General features: G+C 35.5%; 1 protein-coding gene across 1 annotated transcript; it reads right to left on the reverse strand.

The window, feature by feature from the left end:
• On the reverse strand, positions 1 to 27,225 carry LOC136806871 (myb-binding protein 1A-like protein; the record flags this gene model as incomplete). The annotated part of the gene is given in 35 exon segments (XM_067063445.1): positions 1 to 161; positions 621 to 728; positions 1,151 to 1,213; positions 1,335 to 1,376; positions 2,698 to 2,766; positions 2,982 to 3,033; positions 3,300 to 3,370; positions 3,625 to 3,732; positions 4,116 to 4,165; positions 4,549 to 4,741; positions 4,991 to 5,215; positions 5,403 to 5,588; positions 6,168 to 6,247; positions 13,593 to 13,632; positions 14,015 to 14,157; positions 14,739 to 14,793; positions 15,336 to 15,443; positions 15,696 to 15,743; positions 16,136 to 16,189; positions 16,624 to 16,700; positions 16,957 to 17,071; positions 21,157 to 21,279; positions 21,580 to 21,628; positions 21,823 to 21,884; positions 22,035 to 22,098; positions 22,424 to 22,503; positions 22,749 to 22,841; positions 23,178 to 23,263; positions 23,523 to 23,634; positions 23,805 to 23,897; positions 24,482 to 24,601; positions 25,925 to 26,035; positions 26,293 to 26,376; positions 26,632 to 26,820; positions 27,024 to 27,225. Coding segments are annotated over 35 exon segments (3,447 nt in total). The 3' UTR covers positions 1 to 53.
• Positions 27,226 to 27,645: the final 420 nt, after the last annotated feature.

Raw genomic sequence — 27,645 nt, forward strand, 5'->3', positions numbered from 1 at the left:
TTAAATTTAAATCGTTTAAATCTTTTATAAAAAATTGTAAAAAATGATACAACTCATACTCGTGTTTTAATAACTTGCATCAGAGAATTGCATTTCGAAGCGATCGGACTGTCAAGGATATCTTTTAATGATGACATCATTTTGGTCCAATCAACGATGACCTGAAATATGAACAAGAGCCGCAAATGTGTAGATAACTATTTCCTCTGCAAAGTCTGAAAATGGCGCAAACTTAGCCCATTTTGACAATGATCAGGTTTACCTTTGTTTACAATTTCTCAGCATCAATTTATTCTCTTGTATAAATTTATATACCGATGGAAAGTTGTTTTCAAGCAGAATAATCTATAATATTCAAAAATTTCAAAAATTTGTGAATATTTTTCTACTGGCTCAAAAATCATGACATAAAGTAAAGTAGGGTCAAAACGGTCAAAAAACGAAGAAAGATGGCCAAATAGACCAACTTCACAGAGCTGCAATTTTTTATTTTAGAAAGATAGGAAAAATCTGAACAGCGATTTGAGATACGCGATGTTCGTATATTCTTGCTATATGTCAAAATTACCTTTCAATTCAAATCTTCAGAGAATTAGAGGAAACTAAGAAAATCTTCATACCTTCGGGTGATGATGCATGAGCTTTTTGAAGCTATCTATCAGCCGAATAATTTCACTCAATTGACGTGGTTTTAACGGGAAACCGGCCTCTTTCGTTGACTCGAAGACCTGTCAAAATGCAAGATGGAGAAACATTAAACTGAAGAGGGAGGCCTCCTTAAAAATAGCGGAGTGTGCAAAGGAGGAACGTTGGCATCAAATAAACTTGTCGTTATATCGCCCCGATCGATTTTAAAAGTGCATATCATCTAATGTATCTGATGACGGTGAATTTTTCAATTAGCAACATCACTTTCCACCATTTACCACAAAGCCTCTTTTACTGGAGGTTTGCTGGTTATTCTTACAGTATTAAAGCCGAACTATTTAAAACGAAAAGGCAGAGCTTATTATTTCCGACAACTTCTCGAAATCGTTGACTTAAAACACCTCTGAACTCTAGACTGCCAGGCAGGATGTTTAAAGACACAACTATTTTTGGTTCGGTTAATCAACCAGCCTGTGATAGAGCATGGCTTTTTATTATTTACCTTGATCAAATTTTCAAGTACCGCCTCGGAGATTTTCTCAATATATTCTTTTTCTTCGTCAATCTAAGAAAGCAAAAGAATTTCATGTGTTACTCGGAATCCTCATAACTCTAGCAAATTTGCGTTTCCTGTGATCGTTCGAGTTATAAAGATGGGGTCGTACAAACGTAAACAGTCTACTCACCTTATGCGCGAACAAAGCTTTCAACATTTCCGCTGATTTGACCTAAAAAGAGAAGAAAATATATGAAGGTCTTTAAAAAGATCATTATATAGAATAGTCGAACGTGCGCAACGCACTGGGCTCAACTTCAGTGGCTTCAAATTATTCATAGGCCCGATTGTAGACCCCCTGATATTCACCCGAGGAACAAGTGTGCCAAATTTCAGCCAAATCCAACCATTTTTGAGGCCTGTAGGCTCTGCTCTAAAGTTTTAGCCACGTTTTGGCGGAAAACTCGTCCCCAGGCCCCAAAAATCAAGATTTTTGAAAAATGAAAAATAAATCCCCAGATATTCACCCAAGGAACAAGTGTGCCAAATTTCAGCTAAATCCGACAATTTTTGAAGTTTCCAGGCTGCCCCAAAGTTTTAGCCTCGTTTTGGCGAAAAACTCGTTCCTAGGCCCCAAAAATCAAAGTTTTTGAAAAATAAAAAAAACACCCTCAGATATTCACTCAAGGAACAGGTGTGCCAAATTTCAGCCAAATCGAACCATTTTTGAAGTCTCCAGGCTGCCCCAAAGTTTTAGCCTCGTTTTGGCAAAAAACTCGTCCTCAGGCCCCAAAAATCATAATTTTTGAAAAATGAAAAAAGAAAACCCAGATATTCACCCAAGGAACAAGTGTGCAAAATTTCAGCCGTATCCGACCATTTTTGAAGTCTCCAGGCTGCCCCAAAGTTTTAGCCTCGTTTTGACGAAAAACTCGTCCCCAGGCCCCAAAAATCAAAATTAAAAAAAAAATGAAAAAGACACCCCCAGATATTCACCTAAGGAACAAGTGTGCCAAATTTCAGCCAAATCCGACCATTTTTTAAGTCTCCAGGCTGCCCCAAAGTTTTAGCCTCGTTTTGGCGAAAAACTCGTCCCCAGGCCCCAAAAATCAAAATTTTCAAAAAATGAAAAAAACACCCCCAGATATTCACCCAAGGAACAAGTGTGCAAAATTTCAGCCAAATCCGACCATTTTTGAAGTCTCCAGGCTGCCCTAAAGTTTTTGTGACAGACAGACAGACACACACACACACAGACAGACATTGTCAGATCGTAGCTCAACTGAAGTTGAGAAAAGAGGAACTAACAAAAATGCCTCTTCAAATCTATGGTCACCAATTTTCGGAGAACATTCCCGTGCAATCTCAGGTATTATTTTCAACATTTTTTTCAATAAGTACACTGTACACTAGTATGTGTTCATTCTGTTTCTATCTGCCACGAAATTCTTACACATGACAGTGTTTATTTCTATTGAAAAGTTAATTATTTTGCTCTAGCAAATTAGAAAAACTTTTTAGAAAAACTCGAACGTTATATAAAAAAATTATACCTTTCTATAATTATTGCAAGCTGTATTTAAATATTGAAGAAGATCGAAGCCAAGTTTCCATGCTATATTCTAGAGAAAAAAAACCCAAAGTATTTCTAATAATCGGAAACCTGGAATAATGTCACTTTACAAAGCTTAGAATATCAATTTGAGACTCAGCCTCAGAAACAATCTCGATTTGTTTTTTGAGCAATTATCAGAGGAGGCGAAATAACACTTTGCTTTCTACATCAGGACCGAAAAAAAACACATCATGTGAGAATATAGAAGACGTTTTCACTCACAGGGTATCGATTTATAAGCTCCATGAACATCTTCGCTTGTAGTGGACTTGATCTAGAAATAACAAAATAAAGTGAAGATCGTGGGAATATTAATAAAGGAAGAGGGGCGTGGTAGAGTGGTAGCACGCTCGCCTTCTGTCCAGAAGGTTGTGGGTTCAAGCCCCCATGCAAATCGACAACATAGCAGCAAGATGTCTCGCATCGCTAAATCGCCTATAGAATGACGGTCCAAGTGGCGGCAAGACCCAACCGTTAGGATGGATGTGAGTCCGGACTCTAAACATAAATTGTTGAAAAATTGTTGCAAATTCTCCTTACTTTTTCTGCATGAAATGGTCCAAGGCTCCTTTATAGAGTTCAACAACTTTTGCTTCATCAGATGACTTCATCTAAAGATAGAAAGAGGGGGTTTAATTCTCTATTTTTGCTTACTCTATGACTACACATTCTAGTAGTCCTTCATAAACATTTGTCGCTAATAGTAGAGCTGACCTTCTCCAAATCGATTTGCAAGATTTTCATCGATAAAGGACCGTATCGAATAGTAGAACGTCGAACGCAATGTATCCATGGTATATGAAAATCCCCGATTTCAATATTGGCGCCATCATATTGAAGATTTGAAAGATGTCGAATTAGTTACCCTAGTTGCTGAAACTTTGGGAGCGGCATCCGGCTTTCGTTTACGTTGTGATCGCGTCTTTAAGGGCGACGGCCCTTTCGCATCCACGTTCGATCGAAGCAGTTTAATCTAAAAAGAAGAATCATATCTGTCAGGGCTGTAAGACTATCTAATAGTAAACTGGTCGCTAATCTATCAATTTATTCAATCTTTAGATAACATAATTGTTGATTAACCCTTGGGGTTTAATTGCCCGATGGTTTGGTTTTATACGAAGATGAGCAAGGGAGAAGGGGAGTAGCTTAGGAGGTTACGATACTTACGCTCTAGCTTTAGTTTTGAACTACAAAGAGTTGGGACCTAGGACCTGGGAGCACTTATTAAGGCTTCTTGATAAATGTCAATTGCCTAAGCGTCTTCGTCAAAATTTAAGATAGAGCAAAATTTTGTCTAGTCTAAGAAGTATCGCGACCCATCTATAATTTTATAATTTTTTATCACATTTGACTTACCAAAAATATTAAACCTTGAGAGACTTGTTCCACAAAAATCGGCGCTGATCCTAAAAATCAAACAATCACTTTTAAAAGAAATCTTGGTAAATTTTTATTCAAAATTACCTAAATGTAAACAAACTGTTAACCCTTCCATGGACGAACATTTCATAAATCGCCAAAATAAAAAAAAGTTCCGACCGACCGACCCACCTCCAAAATCTAGGGTAGGGTGACGGCAAACCAACAATTTTTAAAGCCCAGCCTAGAAGTGGCATCCAAAAGTAGAGAGTTTCTTTTCTTGATTCGCGTAAGTCATTTTTCTAACGGAAACACTCGAAAATGCTGGGATCTTTGTTACTAAAAATAGAAAAACGGTGGTTAAAATTCTGGTTTCTTTCGGGTGCTTCCGTTAGAAAATATGACGTCGTCACATACGAAGAATACCTACCTGATTTCTTAGCCATGATGAGAATTTCTGACATGATGTTATGTAGTTCTTCTGTGTCTACATCTTTATATGCGTGACATTTGTGTTGACATAATTTTGTTCGATAGATGTTGACTGATTTGTCATACACTGTGGATAACTCGGGACGGTTTTGTGATGCGTGAATTAGGGCCAGCAAAGGTTTGACCAAATACTGAAAGAAAGATGAGAGCTCAAAAAAACTCTTTCTACAATAAGTTAACCCACGGTAATTCCATTGGTCAGGAGCGTGGGAATCCATCATTACATTTTTTTATTTTTCCCTAGAACTGAGAAATTGAATTCTGATCGTCTCTCAACTCCCTCCCAGTTTCTTTTGTCAGAGGATCAAAACCAAAACCCTTAGATTACAAAGTGAATGTTTTACCAAAGCTTTGCTAACCAGCCAAAAGTAAATACTCACGATAATCTTGCCATTGGTTGGTTGTTCTTTCAGAAAGATAACAAAGAGATCGAGAACGCGTAATTTGAGATGGTGCATTGCTTCACGTTCGGCTTGCTTGTCCTTCTTATCGTCAGCTTTTTCTTTGCGTTGTCGGAAGATGTCGGCCAGTGCGGAATCAAGAGCTTTCAAATGGTTGGGATCTGCAGTGTCCATATCGAGGTCTTCTTGCTCTTCTTCTGAGTCCTATGAAAGAATAACAAGTGACACAACATCATTTTAAAGAATGACATTTAATTCAATGCTCTACTACTCTAGTAATTACTACCCTCCATTATTCATTCACATGGAAAATACAGTGGAAACTCCATAACTCGAACAATTCAAAGAGAAAATCCTCGTTCCACTTGAAAGTCCAATTATAGAGACTCACCGAATCACTCTCAGCATCCTTCTTAGACTCGTCAATATCACCATTTGTTTTGGCGGCGTGTTTGCCAAGAGCTTTTTTGATCTTTCGTTGGAATTCCTCATCAATTTCTTCGCCCTCGCTACCGCCCTCACTTTCGCTTTCATCACTTTCACTTTCGTTTTCGTCTGAGTCTTCTTGTCCGTTTTCCTATCATTGTTATTATAAAAGTTATTTTAAAATAAATTTAAATCACGCCTTTCATTGTTTTTTTTTTAAACAATGGCAATGCTGAATCCGAACAACGCGTTGAGACTTGTTAAAAATATTTAAATTCGGTTGGCGATTGTTTTAAGCCAACAACATTCAATGTATCAACATCATAAAATGGGTCGGTTTGCACTGTTCGTTAGACATTTATGTACGTGCGTTGTTCCTTGACAGAGACGGTTAGCTTTCGATTTGTCTAGATTCTGAATTACTGAAGATTACAGTAAAATCAGCACTTTCACCGTCCCCGATTTTGAGAGTCAAAACTACGGGTCATGCCAAATCGTTTCAACCACTCCACCCGTCTTCGAACGCAGATTATATAAAGTCGCTATTGAAAACAATTATTATTATATATGATATTCATGACGTAATGTTTTCTACGGAGCAAATTTTGAATGACTTTTCTCCAGTTTAAATTCGCCACTACTGGCAAAAACCAAGGTGTTTCCGTAGAAAACATTACGTCATGAATATCATAAATTGATTTCATTATTCATGGTAAGCAATTCAACATACATCATTTTCGTTGTCCATTTCTTCATCTCCACCGTCTTCATCTTCGTCTTCTTCGCCAGATTCCTCTTCATCTTCAGATTCTGTATGGAAAGCAAACAATTTAAAGGGATAATCAGTTGGTCTGAGGGCTTTTACCAGCTGTTCTTTCCTTCCATGGTCCTGAACAAAACCTCCAAATCTTTTTGTTTAGGACTTTTCCTAAGTCGTGATATGATGTGAAAATTGAAATCTCTAAAAATGGGTTTTTACACGGCTCTTACGTAAAAATTGTACTGTTTTTTCGTTAACATCTTATAACTTGAATATCACGACTTAGGAAAAGAACCAAACAAAAAGATTTGACGGTTTTGCTCAAAACCATTGATGGAATCTACAGGAAAAAGATCTCAAACGATTTGATTATCCATTTATATACACTTATCAAACTTTAACGATTTAAAGAGTCTGTAAAGTTTACCAGGTAAGATCATCCTTTCTGATGAACTTGATCCAATCCTCCGGGATATACTTTATTTTGAAGAGAGTAAGAGAGGCAAAAGTCACCAGAAGTCACTCGTGATATAATTCATGTGAATACCTTAGATCCCGCCCTGCATTATGGGCGTATCTTCATTGCACATTAGGTTTTTAGGATCAGGTGACGTTAGCGTGGTCGGTGTCGTTTAAGTGAACTAGTATATTTTACAAGTTCACTTAAGCGACACCACCCAAAATGATAGTACCGAACTGACGATGGCACATTTCAGAAAGTGGGCCACCGTCTAAGATATAACTTACTGACCAGCCAGAATTCACTAGTTCACTTAAGCGACACCAACTAGTTCACTTAAGCGACACCCGCTAGTTCACTTAAGCTACACCTACTAGTTCACTTAAGCGACACCCGCTAGTTCACTTAAGCAACACCCACTAGTTCACTTAAGCGACACCTACTAGTTCACTTAAGCGACACCTACTAGTTCACTTAAGCGACACCTACTAGTTCACTTAAGCGACACCTACTAGTTCACTTAAGCGACACCTACTAGTTCACTTAAGCGACACCTACTAGTTCACTTAAGCGACACCAAACTTTACAAGTTCACTTAAGGGCTCTGACCATAGTGAATTTTTCATAATTGCCGTGTTTAAAATGTGTTTTCTGACTGATGTAACCAACAAAAATATGGCATGTTATACATTTTCTGTTAGACAAACTATTCCTGAATCTGAAAATTCAAAAATTGCATTGAAAAAATTTGATGAAGAAGAAAATGTAGACTTTTGCAAGGAAGCGTATTTCAACTTCGAAGAGCTTAGTTTCGGCGAAGAAAAAACATTTTGAAAAAATTTTCGCAGTAGATGGTGTATCTTTTGCAGAACAATAAAAAATTTTGCGGAAAATTTTTGTAAATGCTTCTTTGTCTCGAAATCTTCAAAATAGTGGTTTTTCATCAATTTTTCATCTGGATTTTGCTTAAATAAACAGTCATAACTTTTGACACATCTTTTTAGAAAAATTTTCCGCAAAATTTAAAATAGTTCAATTCTTTGCGGACAGTGTAAAGAAATTTTGAAACAAAAAGGTTAATTACCCATTGAAACTTAGCTATTTAAAAATAAATGACATGATTCTTCAATTGTGCAAAAGGTTTTAACAATTTTAGATTTAAACTATAATTATTCTTAATGACATCATTGCATAAATTAATTAATTTTATGATCATGAAAGTAATAAATGATTCATTGCTATTATGGGAATTGACTTTTATTAATGGTGAACACTGTTTAACTTCGAAATACAATGTGTAAGCGATGAGCTATTTACAAGAACATTTTGCGTCTTGGCTTGGCTTGGCTTGTAATCATTCTGCCGTAATTAGCTTGATGCATACTTTATAGAGAGTTTTGATTTTAAAATATGAGGTTTTAGATACACAAAGTTTGATACTAAATATCTGACGAAGGAATTAATATTTCACAATTCTGTAAACGCAGTTTTTTGCTAGTTCCTAAAAGGAACCTTCAGCCAAAATATCGACATTAAACTGAAATACTGATTTTTGACTATGGTCAGAGCCCTTAAGCGACACCCGCTAGTTCACTTAAGCGACACCTACTGGTTCACTTAAGCGACACCTACTGGTTCACTTAAGCGACACCTACTGGTTCACTTAAGCGACGCCAAACCTTACAAGTTCATTTAAGCGACACCCGCTAGTTCACTTAAGCGACACCCACTAGTTCACTTTAAGCGACACCAAACCTTACAAGTTCACTTTGCTGGCTTGGATGATCTGCTGGCTTACCCAAGCCTCGCAGCAAGTTTAACTAGTTCCGGACCATCGCGCTGTATTCATAGCGGCTATATCGTCCAGGGTAGGTCGAATTCTTTGCGAATTTCACGTCACTGAGATGCTTTTACAAGGGAGTTTTGTACAAGCATAAAGTCAATAAAATCAAATGCAATGCAATGCTTCGCCGCCAAGAAAAGTAGGTAAATCGTAATTACCATTCACACCTATCAAATATAAATGAAATTGAAAATGACGGCATTACGAAAATAAAAATTAGTACCTTAGAGGTTGATCCTTATCTTGAGGTCGAGATTTCGTTGATATAGCATTATATTTTGGCTTTTTGCTATAGCATAATTTTGCTGGCTCAGCAAAAAAGGATATTTTTGCCTATTAGGACAAAATGAGAAAACGTATTTAAGCTTATTTGCCACTGTTTTTGTCTAAGAAAATCCAATTTCGCGAAAACTAATTCCTATGAAATAAGTCAATTTTAATGATTTGCAAAATTAAATTCCATCAAAACACGCAGATTTTTGCGAATGGCCTGATTCGCGAAATATTTGGACGCGATTAACTACATTAAAGTAGCTTACATCCACTCCAATTCACGCTGAAACTCTAAAGATAGAGGCCGGTATCCCACCGGACAGGAAATGATTGTCGGTCAATCCTTTCAGGTTTTTAAACTCTTTCTAACAGTCAAAGCTTTAGCTTGTGGGAAAGGAATTATACATCGGGTGCCAGATACCTTATCGGTAGAAAATATGTCTGCAAAAAAATTCCTCTTTTTGCCGAAGAATATTTTTCCCGGTGAATTTTTTTACCGATAAGGTATTGAGTAACGTTAGGTTTCCAGAGGAATGGAAAACGGTAAAACGCCAATGAATAAATTGAATCATCATTGCGGTCATAAATGTTTCCCTCGGCTCCTGCCGGGTATTTTTTTGTCTTAAATGGTACTGAAACCGTATTCAACAACCACGCATTCGGTATTCAGCAAAAATGTTGGGGGGCCTCTTAGTTTCATGTAAAGAAATCGTATAGAGGATAAGCTTCGTCATCGTTTCGTTGTCGTTTCGTTGTCTTTCCCTTTTGATGGGTACGGTGAAGGAGAAGCTGAATCAAAATTTTGGTTACCGCCAACCCCAACCTTACATGTGTGGTTGCAGGCAGCCCTTATAAATAGACAATCTTACCCCAGAACTTATACTTTATAAGAGGCTAGCCAATAATCAAGGCCAAAACCTAAGCACTGTGTCTCCGATTTTCTTGGCTAAAACCCCCTTCAAAATATTATGCAAATTAGAAGTTAAATTAGTAATTTATCGCCCCTTACTACAAAAAGTTTGTGTCGAAACTTTGTCAAATTTTGAACAATTCTCCTCTTTTTAGGCTAAAAATTTTGTGAGGTAAAAAAGGGCACCAAAATTAGTAAAAAGGCCTCTATCTTTATCTTTTTGTACTTTTAATCGCCAAAAATTTTGAAATAAATGCTAAAATACTTAACGGATACATGTATTAAATTTTTTGTGCCAAAAACATCATCAGACAAGAAAAATCAAACAAAAAGCCTAAAATGACACATAATTTTAAGTTGATATCTTTCGATATCTTTCTAACATCATTCTGAAAAGAGCTAAGATTGACATAAATTAGACTTGAGTGTCTTGGCTTCACTGTGGGGTATGAAAATCTTTTAGAGGCTCGTGGTGGATCGGTGGTTTTATTGAGGTTAAAGTTTGAAAATTTCTGGTGTCAACATTCAATTTTTCATACATAGCATGTTTTTAGTATCTTTCTCGCAACTTGAAACGTCATAACGACATATAATTAGCAATTATTTTGATGCGTTCGCCTCTCTAAGGAAAACTTAATTTTTATTTGGGAATTGAAATGACTGTACTCAGATGAAAAAATGATTAAAATGTTACGAAAAATTGTTTGATGGAGGAAGGAGAGTGAACAATAATGTCATTACTGCGGACAAAGCTAGAACATGAGAAATCAATGAAAATCTTGCTCGTTGTTTATCCAGTGTCTATAATAAAATACATTCAGCTTAGATTTGAAAAGGAAAGCGGGGCGATAAGTCCGTACTAGCCCCGCTTTTTTTGTAATCGCCCTGATATGAACGAGGATTTCAATTACCTAATCGGCCTTTTTTACGCCGGCCCTTTGGCGTTATTTTTGGACCGGCATAAAAAGGGCCAAGATATTTTGCAATTTTTACCTAAAATCGGCGTTAACGTTTGATCATTATTTCTCAATTTGAAGGGTTTTAGGTGTGATTTAAAGACGAAAATTATCCATTGTTTTACTCCATACCGTATCACTTCAAATAAACGCCCAGGGCGTTTATCAATTTTTTTGGCTTTTAGGAGGGGCGTTTATTCCAGGGGGTGTTTAAAAGAATGGGGCGTTTATTAAATAATTTGTATCCAAGGCCATTTTGTTAAAGTAAATTGGGAGCTTTCTTGCCTTTTTTATCTTCTGTTAGTACAATTATGTTCTTTCAGAGATGTAGAACTGGTGTCAAAATTACTTTAAACACTAAAAGAATACAATCTTTAACACTGTATCTAAGTTTTTCTCCATACGAGACTTAATTACAGGTGATTGTTTCAAACGCCCCTCCCAGAGAGGGAAGGCGTTTATTCAAAGGGGACGTTTATTTGAGGGCGCGTATATTAAAAATTTTTCCCTTAAAGAGGGGCGTTTTTTGGAGGGACGTTAAAAAGAAGGGGGCGTTTATTCGAAGTAATGCGGTATCGGATATCCGCGGTATCTAAAACTTCACAAAAATCAGTGATTTTTAATGGAAGGATATCCCAATGGAATTTTTCTCAACTTCAGTTAAGCTAGAATCTCAGAATGTTTGTGAGTTTGTGAGTTTGTTTGTCCACAGACTTTGTGGCAGCGTAGAGAGCGGAATAATTGGTTTAAGGAGCTGAAATTTGGCACACGCCCTCCTTATGTTAAAATTTAGGGGTAGTTTTTTCAATTTTTTTAATTTCGAGTTATCCCCATTTTACCGGGATTTTGCGCTTAACGTCATAAAAGTCAAATATTTTTTTTATTTTTTTTAGATACATTGACGTCAAATACCATTTTTTAACTTTTCAAGTGTCAATGCCTTAAAATTTTCTACTTGAATTTTTGCAATTTAGATATTTCATTCCTATTTTTGTTTATTCCTGAAATTGCCTACGACTGAGCCTTCTCTAATTCTGTTAAGTATTCAACTATCTGGGTTTATAATCGAGCCTTCCCTTTCTTGTGAACGATCGCCACGTAGGCTTATCAACCAAAGTTTACAATTTAGCTCTGCCTTATTCCGAGTAACCATCACTTTTGGATTACAATTTTAAGCCTTACCTAGTCCTGATTACTCATCACCCTATGGGTTTACGACTTAGCTTTCTCTTATTCCAATCACCATTCACCACGGGTTTACAATCGGCCTTCCCTTATCCCTAGTACCCATTGCCCTTTTAAAAAAAGTGTTTACAATTGGGCCTTTCACTTTCACACGTATACTGAAGCTGAGCCCAGTGTCTTAGCACGTTACAGTATGTACCAGTATTTACTAATTTGAAGCATGAGTAGCCGTTTTTACAAATTTTGGCGTTATTAACGGCCCTAATTGGCGTAAGCCCAAATTGTGGCGTAAAAGGGGCTAGCATTAAATTAGGGCCGGCGTAAAAAGAGCCAATAAGGTAGTTGAAAAGTATCGTACGATATCTTTGGAGCATTTTTATTGGTAAAATATCGCACGAAATTTTTAAGCCAATCAAAATAAGAGTGAATGGAATGTTTTTTATAATTTGGAATGTTTTAATAATTTCCGAAAAAAATAAGGAACAGAAAAGGAAAAAAATCAAACTACAGAAGAAAATAGAGGAGACCATACGTGACCATATAATAATTTCCCCTAAGATAAGAAAGTCCAATCTGTTTTCAATGCCGAGTCCAATGCAATGTCATCTTTTTGGAAACAGATGTCTGTTTCCCAATTTATCATGTCATCCCCCTAGAAATATTGATCTGTTTCTCTTTAATGACGTCTCAGCCGGAGCGGGGAAACAGATTTAAGATTTAAACAGTTTTAAGGAGAAGGTCTTTCCTAGATAACCGGATCTGTTTCCAAATTTTTCGAAAAAAGGCTTTCTCCTGGAAGAGGGAAACAGATATTTCGGGGAAATGGGATGAGATTTGGGTGCAACTGTGCAACTGCAAGCCCGCCAGAGAAATCAATCTATCCTGGACGATATAGCCGCTATGAATACGGCGCGATGGTCCGGAACTAGCTAAACTTGCTGCGAGGCTTGGGTAAGCCAGCAGATCATTCAAGCCAGCAAAATGAACTTGTAAAGTTTGGCGTCGCTTAAGTGAACTAGCGGGTGTCGCTTAAGTAAACTTGTAAGGTTTGGTGTCGCTTAAGTGAACTTGTAGGTGTCGCTTAAGTGAACTAGTAGGTGTCGCTTAAGTGAACTAGTAGGTGTCGCTTAAGTGAACTAGTAGGTGTCGCTTAAATGAACTAGTAGGTGTCGCTTAAGTGAACTTGTAGGTGTCGCTTAAGTGAACTAGTAGGTGTCGCTTAAGTGAACTAGTGGGTGTCGCTTAAGTAAACTAGTGGGTGTCGCTTAAGTGAACTAGTAGGTGTCGCTTAAGTGAACTAGTAGGTGTCGCTTAAGTGAACTAGTAGGTGTCGCTTAAGTGAACTAGTAGGTGTCGCTTAAGTGAACTAGTAGGTGTCGCTTAAGTGAACTAGTAGGTGTCGCTTAAGTGAACTAGTAGGTGTCGCTTAAGTGAACTAGTGGGTGTTGCTTAAGTGAACTAGCGGGTGTCGCTTAAGTGAACTAGTAGGTGTAGCTTAAGTGAACTAGCGGGTGTCGCTTAAGTGAACTAGTTGGTGTCGCTTAAGTGAACTAGTGAATTCTGGCTGGTCAGTAAATTATATCTTAGACGGTGGCCCACTTTCTGAAATGTGCCATCGTCAGTTCGGTACTATCTTTTTTGGTGGTGTCGCTTAAGTGAACTTGTAAAATAAAGTTCACTTAAACGACACCGACCACGCTAACGTCACCTGATCCGGTTTTTATAGGAAAAAGTTCACTCTGTTAAAAATCTTTAGTAAAATATGTACCATTTTCTTGCAAGTCCTGTGATTTCTTTGCTTCTAGAATCTAGAAAGAGAATGAAAAATTGATACGTTGATATTGAAAGAGGAAAATGCCAAAAAACTGGTTTTTCCGGCTTTTCCGACCGGAAAAATTCTTCTTTTTTTCTTCCGAAAATCGGGCTCTTTCACAAATTGGGCATTACTATTTTGCACCTCTGTGCCAAAAATCAGAAAAAACTAATGTGCCAATCTCGAGAACAGCTGGTAACAGACGGACGGACGAAAGAACGGACAAAGGTAAATTTATAGGACTTCCAAGTAGGTCCAAAAAAGCATTTTATAAACGATAATTGACGGATATATTGCCCTTGTAAATTCATCATCAACTGACCGCGTATTTAAGGGTTGATAGTTGTAATGGCGTGTGTATTTTACTTAAAACTTACTTTAGTTAGGGAGCGGAATCCTTCCATGGTGAGGTGAGGGCAAATACTTCGAAAGACCTGTTCAACAACATGTCGCATTACATTCGAAGGTTGTGCCAAGAAACCAATCAAAATCTCAAGCAACACTTCTGACCAATCTGGTTCTGAAGAATTGAAGAAATAGTATCTTTTGATTTTGATAAATCAATCTTTTAAAGGTATAATCAAATGGTTTGAGATATTGGAATTTGGATTCCTTCTATTGTCCTGAGCAAAACCTCAAACTATTATTTTTGCTTAACTATTTTCCAGGGTCGAGATATTCAAGTTTTGACTTTTAGTAAGGAAGCGATAAAATTTTAACGTAAGAACCGTTAGGAGATATTTTTTGTCAATTCTACACCCTATTAGGAGCATAATATCAAAAATTTGCCCTGATCTAAGGGATGCCCTACGAAATCACACTATTCACTACCTCGGCCGCTGGTCTACGTGTAGGAACCGATTTTTTCAAATTTCAAATGGTAATATCATCTATCATCTGGAAATAGATAGACAAAAATACTCGGAGGTTTTACTTCGGACCACAGAAGGTTTCGACAGGCCAAATATCTTAAACCATCTGATTATCACTTTATATTTTGGTTTCTGTCAGGTGAGAGCCTAAGATTGTTCTAAAAATTTTTCTAAATGTTTGACCAAAGTTAAGAATTGTGTAAAGAAAGTAGCACGAATAATTCCTAACCTTTGCTGGCTTTTCGTTTTTTACCACCTGCTTTTCGACAACATTCTTGAACATCCTACGCGTCAAAAAAGAGACAAGATTTTGGAAAGATAACAAGCCATGATAAACTAAAGGATAAAACAACAAAAAATGCTTAGGGTAATAAACAACTCTTGATATTAACCCTTTAACTGCCGTGCGTATTTTGTAAGGTTCGACCTATTTGCCACGGGAAAAAAAGAAGGTTCGACCTATTTGCCAGATGTCGGCATATGCCGACATGGGCGAAAGGTAGCGATTTTGACTTCATTTTTTGAATAATATATGAAGTATCAGCCAAGGACTATAATTTTGAGTTGAACATTGTTGAATAGTTATTTTTGAACATAGAAGAACTTTTAACTATTATCTTTTTTATTTCAAACCATCTAATACATGCATATGCCGACATCGGCAGTTAAAGGGTTAAGATTTGACTCAAGGTTACATTTTTATATAGACTCCTAACTTTTAGGGGCGGGCTTTTGTAAAAGCTAATCCCGGCAAAGATTTTTTTTAATAGCTATAGAAAATAGCTCGGAAAATGTGTTGCTTCAGTTAATAGATCATGATACGTACTTGTAAGACAGTGCGCCCTTCCTCTTGTTCTTTGAATAAATGTAACGTGGCATGGTGTCTGAGTAACTGCATCCCTTTGCTGCTACTAACACTTGTTTCTTTACCGCCCTAAGGTGAAACATATCATCATACTTCTTGACGCGCTAGAAAGACTACTTTCTTGAAACACTTTAAAAGTAGGGGATAAACCCTTAGGACCCGTGACATATTTTATGTGACACAACCAAACTTGGTCAACTTGGCCAATTGAAAATAAAATCAATGCGATGGCCGACAAGCAGGAAACATTTCCGTTATAAAGAAAGCCTGACTATAGTATATAGTATAGATAGTATGTATTTCGATTAGAAATTATAATACCTCTTCTTCTTTTAACTTGGTAAGTTCTTCATCAAATAATTCTCGTGTCTACAAAAAAGATGAATCAAAGAGATGTACTATTTCAAAATCATTCCAATTGCCATCACATCATAGTTTAGACTACATGATATCTTCCTTCGTTCCGAGCGTGAAACACCTAGACTTCGGGATATGCGCACTCTTGTTTTGAATATTGAAATTTTTTCGGCGATACATCGCATGCGCACTAAGGTTTTAAAGGTATAATAGAGAGTTTCGAAACCTAAGCCAATCAGCAGCCCAATAGTAAGGTCTAAAAGCCTGGAGCTGTCTATTGTGTAGACTAGTTTTAGTTGTCATTGGAAAGTTTGCACTGAAGAGTATGAATTGAAGACAATGTTTTTTTCATTTTCTAGTCGCATTTTTTAGTCATTCAAAAGTGTTTTGTTGACCGATCTTACCTCAGGAAGCCAGGTTTCGATTAAAATGACATTTTTTGGAAATTGAAGTAATCTCTGTAAGATAAAGTGAGAGAGAGAGGAAACGTATGAAGGTTATATTTTGAACAGAGAAACACCAAGCTGTAAAAGTTTGTAAACTCGAGTCTCAATAAACAGAAATACCAGCCAAGGCAATTATTTGAATTACGGTTAGTTCAAGTACAGTTTACTCTCTCTCTAATTCGATGTTCAAGGGACCAAGAAAGAAAGATTCGAATTACAGCGAGTAACTTATATCACTCCCCAGCTGATGGGACCAATGTCTTTTGTTCCATAGTAATAATAGAGGTTCAAATTAGAGAGGGATGAATGTATAGAATAAAAAAACCTAATAAAAGATTCTCTTGACGTCGGAAAAATCGTTTGAGTTATGGAAACACGACTGAAGTTAAAGGAGCATAAAAAACTACAAAGTTTATTCGAAAATAAAGCACGAGCAGTCATCGTACCTCGGCAAAAAGTAAAATTTTCATGGTGAACAAATCTCCATCTTCTGCTACACCGTCATTGAATTTCTTCGTTTGACCTACATTCAGAATGGTAACATGAATTATGAAAGCAGGTCAATAACTCAGACCGTAGCGTAGCAAACTCAAATACATGATCAAATAAATCATAGCCTATTCCTTGGTAAAGATAATTCCAAAAGGGCAGGTCGAAAGTCTACGTAGACATACAAGGAGGGCGGATATGGGGCGGTTCTAAATACATTCCCTAACGTAACATATAAATTTGAGGACCAAGGAAAAAGCAGAGCCCCAAACTACTGGTGTGAATGATACCTTCAATATTTTTGGACCAGCATGTCAATTCAGTGAGAACAGTTTGGAAGCGTTGTTGTGATATATTGTGTACTTTCTCCGTGACTTTCATATCAGAGGGAAACGATTGGTTTAGCTAAAAGAAAAATGGAAATCAACAAGTGATACTTTTTTATGAACCTACCTGAGAACAGTGGCGTGGTGGCAGGGGGGGCCAGGGGGCCAGGCCCCCCCCAGCGGAGCCCTTTTGAGAAAGGGCGCCCAAAAATAAGGGACGCCAATAAGGATTTTTCAGGCGCCCATATCGGAAGATTGACAAATGAAAAAACAAAAATGGCGCCCCTCATCACCTCAAAAACTCAAAATTTTCTTGCTCGCTTCGCTCGCACACTCCCTTTTTTGTGTTCATAATGAGCGTATGGAGAGGGGCGCCAAAAACAAAACATATTTAAAAAGGGCGCCATATTTGCCTTGGCCACCCCAGAGGAATTTTCCCACCACGCCACTGCCTGAGAATAGGTCAAACCATGGCCATGGTCAAACTAGGAAAATTTAAAGGAAAAATAAGTTTTTAAAGGCTCTGACGTATAATATTTAAATTCATATATATATTGTAAAGTGTAACGGGGATAAGTGGTTTTATAACTAACTGACGCCTTTGTTTGTTCAAAAAGGTTTATACCAAATTTATCGCATTCCAGAATTGACTTCCTGGGGCGGCTCTATTAATTGAACAAGATTCCTTGTAGCTAATATCCATCAATCAATTCTAAATCACGATTTGGATAAAAGTGACACCTCAGTGGAGAGGTACCACCCATTAGGAAAAAGGCTACGATCTTTCAGTATTAAACGCTTTTTAAGAACAATTTTATAAGAACACAGGGCTTAAATTTGACCGCAACCTAAAAGAAGTTAAGCCTCGAATTCCAAACATGAGACAGAAATTACTAAATTTGAACTATTCTTAATGTCTACCGAGCATCAGCAATATATAAATTTTCTCTCAGCAATCTCTAAAGTTTGATACTGGGACCAATCTTAATTTTTATTTCAGCTGTGACCATCCCCGCGCCCTTATAAAAAATCAAGCATTTGGTTTGGTGGATTTTGAATGTTATCTTAACCATAATCAATATCACTCCTTGAGACTCATACGACCTATAATATTACTTGATAAAAACTGGAGAGATAAATAAAAACATTTTAAACAAGCTCCACCTTGGTATCACAACAATAACTTTATCTTTTGATCAGCATTATCAACATTTGAAAAATCTTATTTGGATTTTTAAATGAAGTTGCATAATTTTCTTATACTATTTTCTTCTTCGTAAATAAGAAGAATTAGTTTTTCAGACACTGTCTAGATTTTCTCCTTATTTGAAAGAAAAGGGTTATCTTGGAAGGATTAACTGCATTTAAGATGTGTTGTTAAAACTAAATGATAAGGAGATCAAGTTAACACACGATGGGGATTATTATTAACAGATTGTGACGTGTTTATTGGAGAATATATACAGGACTGGTTACAATTTCGTAAAATGGACCACTCCTCAAATATTCAATATTTTAACATTGCTTGAAAACCATCAAACAGCAAGAAAGCAAAAATATCCTAGACACAAGCTAAATTCCGTATTTAGGTAAGCTGAAACTGTACGAGTGTTTCGACAGATATTATGGTCATTCAAAACATATCATGCTGTCACAGTAATCAAAACAAGAATACAAAAAATTTTGGGACAAAAATCACATTGCTGCTGGTATTACTGGATATACTGTTCACCAATTTGGTTGTCCTTTATACAGTCATGAAAATCCATCAGAAAAGTTTTCATTGGAAGATCACTGGGTCAAATTTTGTGGCAAACATTCTGTATGGTATTGGTAGCATAACAAGCGAAGTTGCAACACAGTCAAATTCAATTGTTAATTTTCTAGAGATTGTTGGTCAAACTGGGATCTTGCTTGGAGTCGGGTTGTTAGTTACGTTACAACTCAAAAGATTACAGAGTCTAAATGTAAACAACAAAATGATTTATTTTGCTGACAGGGGAAGTAAAAGGCGTGTCAATTTACTACTGTTCTTATTATGGATAACAAGCGTGTTTCTATCCACGTGTAATTTGTTATTCGATAGCAATACCATACAACACGTTGTAGTTTTCATTTGTTTATCGACGGTCTGTCTCACCATGATTTCAGGTTTTCGTATTTTAACCATCATCCGAAAGCACAAGAGGAGTATTCATTGTATTAATATAAATCAAAGATCAAACAAAACAAACAATTTAGAGAAACCACTGATATTTTTAAAAGGCACGTGTGCACTATTGGTGTTTTGCTGGATACCCAGTTTGGTTGGAAAGCTTATATCGCTGGCAACTATTGACGAAAGGAAGCTGAATTTGTCAAGTTTATCTTATCCTGTTTTATACCCCATACTTTACGTGAGTTGCCACAAGGATGTAAGACGGTACATTTTGAAACATTGGATTAATTGTAAGAGTAAGGAAGAGGAAAAAGTAGAAGATTTTTATGCCAAATTGAGGAACTACAAACAACATCGGAGATCAATGCAAATGAAACCTTTCGTCTTGACCACCGAAATATAATAAACAGAATATGAGCCGGGAGTAAAGCAGAAGGGTGCCTTTCGTTCTTCACTGCCCAATGGAGCCTTTCGTTCTTCACTGCCCAATGGAGCCTTCCGGAGGACTACCCTATTCAAATCACGACCCATTACAATTATCTATATCATGATGTTTTGACCGGGATGACAATAATTTAGCTTTAAAATGAATATCAGTTAGTGTTTTAATAACTTCGACCCAGCAAAAGTCCTTCAAACTGGTTTTTTTTCTCGAAAGGCTCTTTTTCCTTCCCAATCCAAAAATATCTATTTATGATAGTTTTATGCTTTTCTCATCTTTTTATCTTAATGATCAAGTTAGGAAATTAAAATTATAACATAACAAGAAGCCCAGAGGGCATGAAGGCCCAGCGAATAAATATGAACTGAACAAGATTTAACCCTTTCAGTCCCAGAGTTTTCACAGCTACTTTCCCAGAGCCGTAAAATGAGTTTTTGAATGCATTTACTAATGCTTCAATATCTCTGGAATCACTAAACCTAGTCCTCTCAAGTTTTCACCCTTTTTCACTTATAGTATGAGGATCATTTTGATAGAAAAAAATTTGCAGAATGACGTCATCAGCGTGTCACGTGACTAGAGAAAGGCAAAAAAAAAATTGAAAACAGCAATTTTTTGCCATTCAATGGTAGTTTTTTTTATGAAAAAATTATTTAAACGCATTCATTCTTCTGATAAATGTTTAGCACAACAGTACCTATCAACTGAAAAAAGAATTGTTTGATTAGCCCTTATAGAAAAATCATAATGATTGATAGAAGCTGATAGAAGTTGTAAAAATCCCATTTTCGGCCTTACAGATTTTGCTTGCAAAAATTTTTGTAAATACTTTTGTAAACAAAACTTCTTACTCGAACAAGCTTTTTTCACGCGGTCTTTTGCACACGACGCGCTATCTTATCTTCTTTGAAACCTGTTTAAAGACATCTCTTTATTTCCCGCCAAAACATCGCAATTTGAAAAATAAATCAGGGACCGCTATGCAGTCCTCTGGGAAAAAACGACAGGTCCAAAGGGACCGCAGTGCGGTCGCATGGGACTGAAAGACTTAAGTAACAGAGAGGATTTAAACCCAAAGTCGCTAGTACAAGCCAAAGACGCCTTAAACCACTCGCCTATCTCTTATTAGCAACAATGAGAAATAAATCAAAATATTTAATCTTATATACAGAAGTGTTTTGTTCCTAGCACGTGAACAACTGAAAATGTAAAAACAACTTTTTTAAAAGAACATATTCCTAAAGAGAAGAAGGTTTGTTACTCTGTGTAAATCACATTGTTTTTCTTAAAACGTACTACATCTGTTATATTCTTATAGTTTTAGTAGTTAATTGTATTTTCTCCTTTTATGTTTTAAACCAATAAAGACGATTGCAATTGTTTTTATTCTGCCAATCATGTTCTAAAAGAGACATGTTTCAGCCAATCAAATTTTTCACAATATTACTAGCCTGTGCTTGAAATAAAACGCGTATCGCCTAGTAAATTGTTACACACTGACACCGGGCAGAATGCTAATGAAAGGCCCACTACGCTAAAGCTAGCTGGGCCAATTATGGCTTACCAAAAGTTCTTTTTTGGATTTCTTTAAGACATTGAAGAAACCGTGAAGAAATAAAAAACAGGCGACATCAACAACGATTGTTTCTTGATTTGCTTTCTTGCAGGCTTTCGCTAACAGTGTCATCTAAAAGAATAAAAAACGGTAACGATTGGAGATTTTTAGATTTTTAGCTTACAAATCTTATAACTTTTTTTTAAACAAAGTAAACAAGGTCTAAGCTTACGCCTAAGACAACTAAAAAGCAAGAAAAACTGAAAGTGGGTGTTGATTCGAAAATGACTTTTCATAAAGTTTCTGAATAAATTTGAGCTTTAAAGAAATAGAATGGTGAAAATCAGTAGTAGATGGAGTATCAAGGCGGATCTTCTTAGATTTAATTTGAATGAATGAAAAGAAAAAGATTATCTAAAACTATTAAATAACCTGATTTAAAACCCATATTCTTTTGGAGGCAGCATCTTTCCCCGACAGTCTATAATAAAGAATGATACAAACGATTTTTATGACACACTATTAAAAGAGAAAGATTTCCATGTTTGTTATAGCCAAAAAATATTTTCCTAGTGGCTATTATTACGTGTTGTAATAAAATTGGAAAAAAATAATTTCAAGTAAAAAGTCAAAGTGTATTGTTTGTCTAAAAAAAGAATGAAAATAATGTCTTACTGTGATTGGTCGTTTACAAAAGACCCTCTAAGCCATGTAAAGTGAGCCTTATAATCTGTCAGCTAAAAAAGAGAAAAAACAAATTATTGCCCGTCTTAGCTAAAAGAAGAATAGTAGTAAGACCGGTAAATCGTAAATTGTTCTCGTGATTTTGACCGGCGAATATCAAGTTTACTGGGCCTAAATAAGACCCATGTCTATGAATCTCATACCTTGAGTGTCATATTTTCGACTGTTTTTGTATTTGTCATCGAATCAAACATTATATTCCCATTGCTGAAATCAAAATTTCAAGAGTGAATTAAAAAAAAGATTACAAAGAAAAATCTTTGAAATTTCTACCAATTTGTATGTGGTCTGTGGAAATGCGATGTTCCCAGAGAAAGCAGTTCAGAATCATAATTATAAGCAAAAAATTGATTGTACGAGCAAAGAATTTCCTTTTTATTGTAATAATTCTCAACTTCCATCCTTAACAGAACACCCAGGAACACCAGAGAAGTCATCTGGGTATATACTCGATTTAAGTAAGACATCTTTATTATTTGTAGTATAAGGGGCAGTACTTGGAAATCTAATTATCAATCAATCCTCATTATACCTGCCAACAAAGTGTTTGAGCACTGTAGGAATCACTTGAGAATCTGCATTCTGAGCCAATTCTTCTGGAAGTCGACCAAGCTAAAAATGAGAAAATGCTCTGTAAAACCATTTAAGCATATACAAAACCACTAAGCTTAACCAGACTTTTGTCTGAATTTTGAACAACTTTACATACATGGTTAAAGCCTATGAATGGTTATATGTTATGTTATATGTTGGTTAAAATCAAAGCTCGAAGGTTCCTGATTATTTAAAAAGGAAGTTGTGTTGTTTGATAATAATATAAGAAAGAAGTATTCAATTCTCAAAGTAAATTTTCTTACCATGTCTCTTGCAGCTTTATATAAGAAATTTTCTTTAGAATTACAACTGTTTATGATACACTTCATCATTGCTGGTGAAAACAATTCCTCTACCTAGGAAATAACATTGTCCATGAACTTTGAATTGAATTCTTTTTTTTGTGTTTACTACAAGTGATTCTTATGATTCTTGAATTTTGACGCATTTTCATTTTATGTTTATAATTTGTTATTTGGGGGGAAATAAGACTTACTTTATCCTGCGATTCATGTAGAACTTCTTTGATCATTTATTCAGAGAAATTTACTATGGTTTGATTTTTTTTTTTGCTTCTAGGGTATTGAATATTTGACTGACAGAGTGGGTAAAAAGTTTCATTGGCGATCAGATATTCAATCTAAAACTCAAGGCATTCTATATATACCTCAATGGGAAGATAAAATGCTTACACAGTCCACAGTTACAGATGAGGAAAGTTTGAGAAGCAATTGTACAGCAAGGTATTTACGCTCGTGTGTTGACTTCAACAGTGCATCTATGGGATAAAACAATTTGAATACATTTCTTATTTACTCCAAGATGTTTTATCCCACATCTCTTCCAGAAATGGAGTAAAGGTTATATTAAATTGTGAAAGGATATAAGTTCTTTAAGGCTTTAAAATTTGTCATCTCAAGATTTGTAAAGTTTGGCACAGAACTCACTCGGTTCTTTCCATTTGGTTTAGTCATCTCAATACAAAGTCAAGAAGCGAGAAAAAAAAATTATTGTAAATTTGTATGATTTAGCTGAACCTTCAACAATTACTTTCCAAAACGTTTTCAAGTATTCTTCATCAGTTTTAGCTTTCTCCAAAACTAATTTCCATATGGAATGTACTTTAGGGTGGGAAATTTCTGTTGTGTTCTAAAAAGAAAAGTAAGTTTTTTAAATCAGATATTTAGTAGACAAGTTGAAATACATGAATGTAATTCTTAACTCAATTCAGTGAAATCTGAAGCTATGATTTCTACTAGGAGTCATTAAAATGTCATGTCATGTAAAGAAATAATAATAAAATTAGAGCAAGTATTAACCATAAGTGTTGAATAGAGTTTTTTGAGGTTTTCACTTGACAAGATATCAGCACTTCCCCATTTTGAGGTCAGCTCTTGTTGGAAATCTTCATCCTAGAAAAGAAAAAAACAGTGATAATTATTAATTTAAATCTAAATCTTTATCTTCACAGGAATTGCAATAGAAACATATTTTCTTGTTGTAGAAGGAACAGTTCTCTGACCCATAAAACAAGACTTTACACCGTTAAAATTGGAGATGATTAAGAAATAATAATACTAGGACCTACCCATATTTATTTCCAAATGGAAATTTTTAGATTGACTTTGAAAAGGAAAAAAAAACAGGAAAATCTTGAATTAAAGGTTAAATGGCTAAAAATAAGTTTTGATATGAATGGTGTATGGGTCAGGTTAGTAGAACCCTAACTCATCACTATAAAATCTATGGGAAATACATAGCTATATGAACTTTGTACCAATGCTGCACTAAAATGGGTCAGGTTAGCATGATAACTTATGATGGTTTTGCACATTTAGTTAGTGCCAGTGTTTTGAGATGGAGGATGTTTAACTTACGAAAATTAGTTTGAATATGTCACCTTGTGAGTTCTTGAGAGATGAAACATATAAGACGGCAATTAAAATGAAAATTGTACATGATACATATTTCTAATAATGTTTAACCACTTTCTTACCTTGTAAGAGTTAATCAACGCCTGAGCAATCAGTATGTCGCTTGCTGTAGTGCGCTCCAAACCATGAGCTACTTTCTCCAAGAAGATTTCTTGGAAAGACTTAAGGTCTTCATAACTGATCTAAGAATACAGATAAATCAAGAAATAAATATAAATATAAATTTAAAGTTGATAAAACATATCTGTAAATTTTAACCTTTTTATATGATGAATGAACTGGTTGAAAAAATCATTCCATATCATTAAACGAATCATATTTACATTTCAGAAATATTTCATTGGAAAACTTTTAAGATTTAAATTTGACATAAAACTCAAAAAAATTAGGATATTTACTTAGGATATTACTTTTGGATATAGATATTCATTAGATGTAGTAGGGGGCTCAATCCTTATTATCCTTAGCATCTTTCGTGGGACTCAACCACATGCGATTGGTTCGAAAGTTGATAGGATTTTGAAACTTTTTTAAGACAGGGCCCAAAAAACTGACGTTGTAGGCAAAACTCAACCCCCAATAAAATGAGTTAAAAATTGACATCTTTAAAAGTCAAATTCAACAAAACTAATTGTTATAATCTGATGGAGAATATAATTCTGAGCAAAAAAGTATATTACAACAAGTCTCATACTCAAACACACAAAATAATATGACCATTTAAAGCTCAAAATCCTGTGAAATCTATTACTTTTTAGACTAAATTTGAGGCCTATCGTAGTCTAACTGACAGAATTTTGAGCTTCGAAAGCCTGTTTTCCTTTTATACTTATATGTTTTTAAGTACAAGAGTTGTTGTGGTATACTTTTTTCTCAGAATTTCATGCTCTATCTGATGGTATCAATCATTTGCGTTCAATTCAACTTTGAAAAATTGTTAATTTTCTGCCTAATTTGGGGGTTAGGAGTTATGCCCACAATGTCAGTTTTTTGGCCATAAAAACTTTTGCCAGGCCTAATTCGTTTCAAAATTTGTCTTGTCTTGTCTACTTTTGAACCAATCGCATGTGGTTGAGTCCCACGAAAGATGCTAAGGATAATAAGGATTGAGCCCCCTACTAACGAGCAAAAAACCTGTTAAAAAGGCCTGAAATTAAACAAAATTAGAAAATAATGTACATTGAAGCGTTGCATCTAGATTTTATGAATATGGGTAGAAACTCAAAGAAACATGGTCCAGCATGGTCATTTGAATGAAAAACCCTCTTACTAGGAAGTAAGAAATTATTTATTTGATTTTCCAATGCACAGATTATGTCTGTGTCTGCAGACAGAAAAGTTGCAACTGGTTGCAACAATAAATTTGGATGATGGCTGAAAAAATGAATTTCAGCAAAACTTAATTTGGCCAATTTTACGTAAATCATTCTCTTCTCGCCAAAATTTCTTTCTTTATGTAATACAACAAGTTTAAAAAAGCAGTTGAAAAAATGGCCTCAAGTCACCTTTTCAAAAGATTGGCAAACAGCAACAGCCACTAGTTCTTTGAGGTAAATTTTTTTGTTCATCAAAGTCAGTAAATCTTCATAAACTGCCTTCAACGTTGATATTTCAATCTAAATTAAAGAAAAGTTTTATTTTTGACTACTGATGAGGAAAAAAAGAAAGACACATAAACTATCATTGTAAATGATAAAGCCAAGAGACCCTTATTATTCTATTTCTTTATCCATCCTTACTGCAACCAGGTTTTTTTGGACAAAATATTTTTTTGACTAGGCTGAGTAATTTTACATAAGAAAATTTTAGTGACGACCATTTTTACACTGCCAAATAGTAGTTCCATGCTTCAAAATTCAAACATAATAATCACCTTGATCAACTTTGGTGTCTTAGTAATGTGTTGGAGAATTGAAATCAGAGCAAAGACTTTCCCGAAGTTGGCTTCTTTTTCTTCCTACAGATTCAAAGGGAAATACATTATGCCATAATTAGCTTGCACTGACTGTTTAAAACATTGTGTGCCACTATGTAAGTAGACTTCTTCTGTGTAACGACCAAAAAGTTATTGAAATATTCAAAACAGGATAAACCTAACCTTTGACATAGCGTAAAAGTTTGAGACTCAGATTACTAATACTTTGTAAATTATACTGACAATAGTTTAAATTTTTGTAGGACAAAGTACATACAGTATGTAATATCCCCTTACATTTCCAGTAGATGATCCTTTAGTACTCAGGTGCTCATCAATGGATTTATAAACATCTTTAATATCTACATGTTCTTGGCAATCATCCAATATGTGCACTAAAGCTGTTGAAAAACCAAGTCTTGCTTTTTTACGTGATGAGCCAATACCTTTGATCAATCTCTTGATAGCATACCCAACACTCTCCTCCTACAGATAGAGACAGGTTAAGGTTAAAAATTCTCAAAACAAATACGATTTCAGAAGTACTAATTAATTTTGAAAGTCAAAAAACCAAGACAAGAAGATTTATTTTAACAGATATTGAGCAGAATACACCAGAGTAACTTTTCACATCGAGTTTAATACTGTTTGTGACTGTGTTGTAAACTTACAGAACGTAATGATCTTACTTTATTCTCAGAGGCTTCCAGTTCTTTCAAAATGTTCAGCACTGAATTTACACGTTCATCTTCATTGAAAGAAGCTAAACTCCAAAATTGAGAAAGCAAATTTTTTGAATCATTTCCTTTAGCAGGTTTTTGGGTGCCAGACCCGCTGGTTCCTTTGATTGATTTGTCTTCTTTGTTTTTTACCATTCTCAGATGCTTATACCTAAAATAGAAAATAAACAATTTTAAAACTAAAAGACTTAAAATTACGCTCTTTTCTCTGTCAAAGATGTGATCTTAATAATTTCATTTTCTACGTAATGATACACAATGATGTAAAGCTACTTTTGATTGAGTGGATTAGGGGACATCTCATACAAGCTGAATCACAGGACTAGGGAGTTTCCCATTTTTTTAGTATGCACTGAGATAAAAAATTAACTAAGACTCTGGAAAACCTGTTAGTTCCCACCTAGATGGGACCTCTCATTTTGTTTTAGCACTTTCAGATGGGATTTAAACCCATCTAATTTCTCTCTGGGCGTCCATCAAAATTACAGGATGACCAGACAGTTGAGACCCTGATGTGTTTGTTTTGAATCTCACTATGTGAGATCAACCTTAATTTTACATCACCTCAATT

The sequence above is a fragment of the Clytia hemisphaerica genome, unplaced genomic scaffold, assembly GCF_902728285.1.
Source record: "Clytia hemisphaerica strain Z4C2 unplaced genomic scaffold, Clytia hemisphaerica genome assembly, whole genome shotgun sequence".
Classification (NCBI taxonomy): Eukaryota; Metazoa; Cnidaria; class Hydrozoa; order Leptothecata; family Clytiidae; genus Clytia; species Clytia hemisphaerica.